This window comes from Penaeus vannamei, chromosome 4 (genome assembly GCF_042767895.1).
Source record: "Penaeus vannamei isolate JL-2024 chromosome 4, ASM4276789v1, whole genome shotgun sequence".
NCBI classification, from domain to species: domain Eukaryota; kingdom Metazoa; phylum Arthropoda; class Malacostraca; order Decapoda; family Penaeidae; genus Penaeus; species Penaeus vannamei.
In genome coordinates this window covers 44,855,624-44,860,623 of record NC_091552.1, presented here as the reverse complement: position 1 = coordinate 44,860,623, position 5,000 = coordinate 44,855,624, and the positions used below count along the sequence as shown (strand labels likewise).

The window sequence follows — 5,000 nt, the reverse complement described above, 5'->3', positions numbered from 1 at the left end:
AAAAAAAAAAAATGCATAAATACTAACCACACCTCCCCCCTACAATCATATATACTTATACATATGTGTATGTATATATGTATATGTGTATATACATACATGCATATATATATATATATATATATATATATATATATATATATATATATATATATATATATATATATATATATATAAGTATATAAAAGAAAGAAAGAAAGAAAGAAAGAAAAAATAATAATAAATCACAATACCCACACCCACACCCACATTGAGGATACCTTAATGACAATACGTGTATCAGAGTGTTCGGAAATGATGGTCTGCGAGGGATACTGGTCGACCTGCTGCTTGATGGCCGTTGAGATGGCTGGCACAAACATGAGAGGGTTAAGGTCCAAGTCGTCACACAGGAGCTCCGCAAATTGCTCGGGACTAATGAGCATCTCTGTTTGGAAGGGGAATGAGAAGACAAAAACACTCAGTGGGTATACTCCTAGTAAAGATTGAGTGAGGAGAAAAAAATAAAAAATAAAAAATAAAAAAAGGTAAATAAATGAACATGAGGAGGATTTTTTTTTTTTTTTCCTGTAAAAGGATTGAATTCAAGATAAAAAGTACAAGAAATTAGATAAAACATGAAATGAGTAAAACTTCAAGAGAAATTAGTATTAAAGAAAACAAAACAAAAGGAAAGGAAAGAAAAAAAAAAAAGAAGAGAGGAAAATATCCCTAGTTTCTTTGCAGTTATTACACAGAAAAGTTCCGTTTCCAATTTGTAAAAGTGAAATAACAATATATCAACATGAATGATTGAATCAATGGAGTACAATTCAGAGGAGGAAAAGGAGAAAGGGGAAAAAAAGAAAAGTAAAAGAGAAGATGAAGAGAGTGAAGAAAAAAATCAGAAAAAGGAGGTGGCAAGGAAAGAAAGAAAGAAAGAAAGAAAGAAAGAAAAAATCAGAAAGAGGAGATGGCAAAGAAAGAAAGAAAGAAAAAAATACAAAAAACATACAAAATAAAAAGACGAAACACAAAGTCAGCACAACAACTCTGAGAACCAAAATGTACCATTTCTATTCCAAGTGAAAGTGTCCCTGAGTTTCTGCCCCTCGATCTCCATGTCAAGACGGATGGGAACGAGCTCTTCTTTCTGGCATGAGTTCTCGTGGATCTGTGCTGGGTCAAGGTCATCGTAGCTTGCGGATAGAAAAAATATGAATAAATATAAGAATGGCAATTTACTAGGCAAAAGAAATGCTAAAGATAAAAGAGCAACAAACTTATTTAATCCACTAGGCTGAAAGTACAATGAAATAACAGATCATAATAATATGGACAGACATACTTTCCAACTTTAATAAAACTATCATCGAAAAACAAAGAAAGAAAGCAAGAAAGACAGAAATCCTGCACTACCTCTATACAAAAACAGTTCCCTCTACTAACTACTAACTCACCACATGGGGAATGTTCGTATCTTCTTGGAAATTATTCTGTTTCTGTTGATGGGGGTGGCCTGAGGAACGGCATCAAGGTGGGAGGAGTTGGAGATAGTGGGGACCCAGGGAGCCGCAGGCTTCTTCACCTGCCTCTCTGCTCTGCTGGTAATATAAACAGGCAGACTGGGGTTACTTACAAAGACATGCAACCACACAATCATACATGCACATATATAATGTATTAAAAAGTCATTATACCTTGAACACATACATGTACTGAGCCGCAGTAATATGAAAACCAAACATTTGAAGAGTTTTCAAACAGAATATGAAAATAAGAGCATGACTTACAACAATATGGACTCCATAATAATCAAATCTAAAACACAAACATCATAAGAGGAGAAAAACTATAAATCTATCAAAATTACCTTGCTGCAGCTGCCTCAGGGTCTTGCTGTTGCCTTACCGACACTGCTTTGTATTTGTCCTCATTGCCTTCAATAATGTCCTCCACCTCCGAGGCTCTCAGCAGTGAAATGTTAGAAGCCAATACGTGCTGAGTCAGACCTGCCAATATATAAGACTGTCAATGTAAGGAAACTATTTCAGTAGTAATTCAATCATTCATCAATATAAAAACAAGTGATAGTAATGATGACAAAGATAATAAAATATAATAAACACAATGAAAGTAAAAAGTCTTAAAGATATATATGGAACAAAACTGATAAATCCACCACTAAACAGAACCAGTATATTCTTTCATAAAAGCAAACAAAATGTACATTAAAATCAACATCAAAAGGCTAGTCTAAAGAAGCTAGTATGGGTTTAGTCCTTCTAATAAAGCACTTCCAATTAATTTATTCAATTTCTATATTTTGTTGGCTCATGTCTAGGGAAAACTTGACTTTTACATCAGTATTTACAATTTATGAGGAAATGTTTTTTTAGGGAAGAGATGTAAAAGAAAATTCTCCAAAACATGTACAATAATGGAATCAAAACCCTAATGCTGTTGTTTCTAGCTCTTGTAACCATAAAAGTTTATATTTAATGACAACTTACCCAATTCCATCAACTTCTTTCGCTCATCATTGGTTATGGATCTCCTGTACATGCCAGGGAACTTCTTGTAGAGTGACCCACGGAACAACCGCAGGTAGTTGCCCACCTGTAAAATAGAAAGGGTATTAGAATATGTAACAGAATATAAATCATTCTTACCAGTGAATCAATGTACTTTATGACTGGAGACTGAACGAGCATGGAATTATATTAGACTAATGCTTATTTATTTACAAAAATTATGAAACCAATCTAATTCCATATTCAAAGTTTAGTCAGCCAATTTTAATTCATTCCATATTCCAGTTTGCTATAGCAATAACAATTCAATTCTGTGTTCCATGTATGACTAGACTGTTACCTAGTACCTTAAATTAATCTTTACTTCATTTCATTTTTTATTTATCGACCCCTTGGATTTGGTTAATTCACAGCAATCACATGACCCAAAATAAGGGCACTGGCCTCATGTTGGCGGATGCTCTGACATGATCATGGCCAACAGAGCTCTTACTTATATATTCAGCAAGATAACAAGCTTGGACTGAAATTTCTAGGGCGGGCTTCAGGCTTCAACTTACAAAAACATGGTGGAGGTTTTGTTGGTCTTCTGTGAGAGTGGAGATAGTATAGAGGCCAAAGTGATTACCTGAGTCACTGTGGATGTATTTTTCATAAACAAAATTAGGCTTACCATCACACACTTTTTGAAGCAGGCTATCTCTTTGTGTGGTGTGTATCCTTGCAACCCAGCATTTAAGCTTGGCTTATCAACGACAAAAATTGGTGCCCACCATCAACATCAAGTTTGGTGTGATTTTAACACATTTAATGTGGCAGCGCTTGGTACCATACCAATTCACGAGCTGGGTTATGCATAGAGTTAGCTGCTTAAATTGCTGAATCCAGTTGCGTAACAGAAATCACAGCACCGAAAAAACGGGATGTGGTTATGTATGTGGCCAATATCCTGGCATGTCATACAAGTGTGAGGGATGGTCTAGGCTAGTTATGATGTGACAGGATGGAATCTTATAGTGAGTGGATAATGGGCATAGCCTCCAAACAAAAACACCATAACTTATCAGACATAGTGGGCCTGTCACTGCCAGTGTCGTCTTACAATGACAAACTACTACTATAAAGATACACAGTACATCTGGGTGAATCCATCATTACCAATATTGATGGATCAAAAGTGGATAAATTTGGAAATGCAGCTCCACGCTGTTCTTTGGGTGAATAGAATAATTTTCCAATAGCTTTTATCTTGTTTCGAACAAATATAGCACTCATTTCCTTCGCAAAAGAAGCATAACTACAATATCGGTCCCGAAAGCTGGGGATGGCATGGTACATATCAGGGAATTTTGCGGGTAATTTCAAGAAATATCGGTAGAATACTAGCAAGCATAGTGTAGTTAGACATTTCCGAGTTGTACAGGGGGCCCTGCCCCTTAAACCACTTTCTGGGGGGTTGCCCCTCACCCCTCACCTGGTCTAGAAAATTTTCACTTTATATGTTCCAATTAGATTGGTTTCAGATTTTTGGTAAATAAATAAGTATTAGAGCCCGGGCAAACCATGCATCTGACGTTTTCAACAGATATTGGGGACTTTGCCCGTCCATGCACAAATCTAATAGGCTCATTTGATTTCCCTTGCATATGTCATCTGCTACAAACATGTCCGATTTTCCGTCGCTTAACAAATATTTTGTCCTTTTGTTGTGACGCTGGAGGTGTAAGGTTACCGCATCTCCTGGAAATTGTGGATTTAATACCCTCCATAACTACATTATTATTAATTTGTGCAGAAAATGGTATAGAAGAAAACTTGGTATAAGTTACAGACTGACATGCATAGATAGAGGGAAATGGACATCGCCATCTTATAGAGCCAACGAAATAGAGTAGGAGAGAACATAGTTTACGCTGCAGCGGCCTTATATTTACTGTTAAATAATGAAAATATAATGAGTGTTTGCATTTCAAATTCTAAGTCCATCAGCTTGTTTATCTTGAGAAGAAAAACACAACTCTGACCCATGAACTCATTACTGCGATGCCCTAAGAAGTACGTGTTACTACATGCAAATCAAAACAATATTTGGCTATTTGTCAGTGTATACAGTTATGTATTTATCCTACCAAAATCTTTTATCAATGTTGTCATACTTCATTTACGTGTTTTAGGATTTATTTATAGCTTTACTTAGAATCGTGTGCATTGTGCATTTCATACATTGCCTACCGCCAGCTTGACAGTTACTGGCCTGCTCATTTCCTAGTGTAAAGCCGGTAAGAAATGTTGTGTTTCCTTGTTGTGTTGATTCTGGCTTATTCTTAAGATTATACAGAGACAAAGAGGATAAAATAGACCAGTAACGATCCCAGTTAAATATCTGGGCCCACCAAGAGCTCTAAATGCAGAAAAAAGTGATTAAAATTGAAGCAATCAAGATGGTAGAAAGAAGCAAATGAAACTTTGAGTTGCTAATATAAAGGT

At 35.8% G+C, this 5,000-nt stretch overlaps 1 protein-coding gene across 3 annotated transcripts in view; it reads right to left on the bottom strand.

Moving 5' to 3' along the window:
* The window catches only part of LOC113814658 (SWI/SNF related, matrix associated, actin dependent regulator of chromatin, subfamily b, member 1), a 9,718-nt gene that overhangs the window by 3,627 nt on the left and 1,091 nt on the right, over positions 1 to 5,000 (bottom strand). Inside the window, exons 2-6 of one of the 3 annotated variants that reach the window (XM_070121110.1) lie at positions 2,493 to 2,598; positions 1,853 to 1,991; positions 1,440 to 1,604; positions 1,051 to 1,178; positions 261 to 427 (exon numbers count right to left, since the gene is read on the bottom strand). In XM_070121110.1, the coding sequence (XP_069977211.1) occupies positions 261 to 427; positions 1,051 to 1,178; positions 1,440 to 1,604; positions 1,853 to 1,991; positions 2,493 to 2,598 (705 nt within the window). The remainder of the gene's footprint in view (positions 1 to 260; positions 428 to 1,050; positions 1,179 to 1,439; positions 1,605 to 1,852; positions 1,992 to 2,492; positions 2,599 to 5,000) is intronic. The other 2 variants (XM_070121111.1, XM_070121112.1) reach the window with 2 other exon arrangements.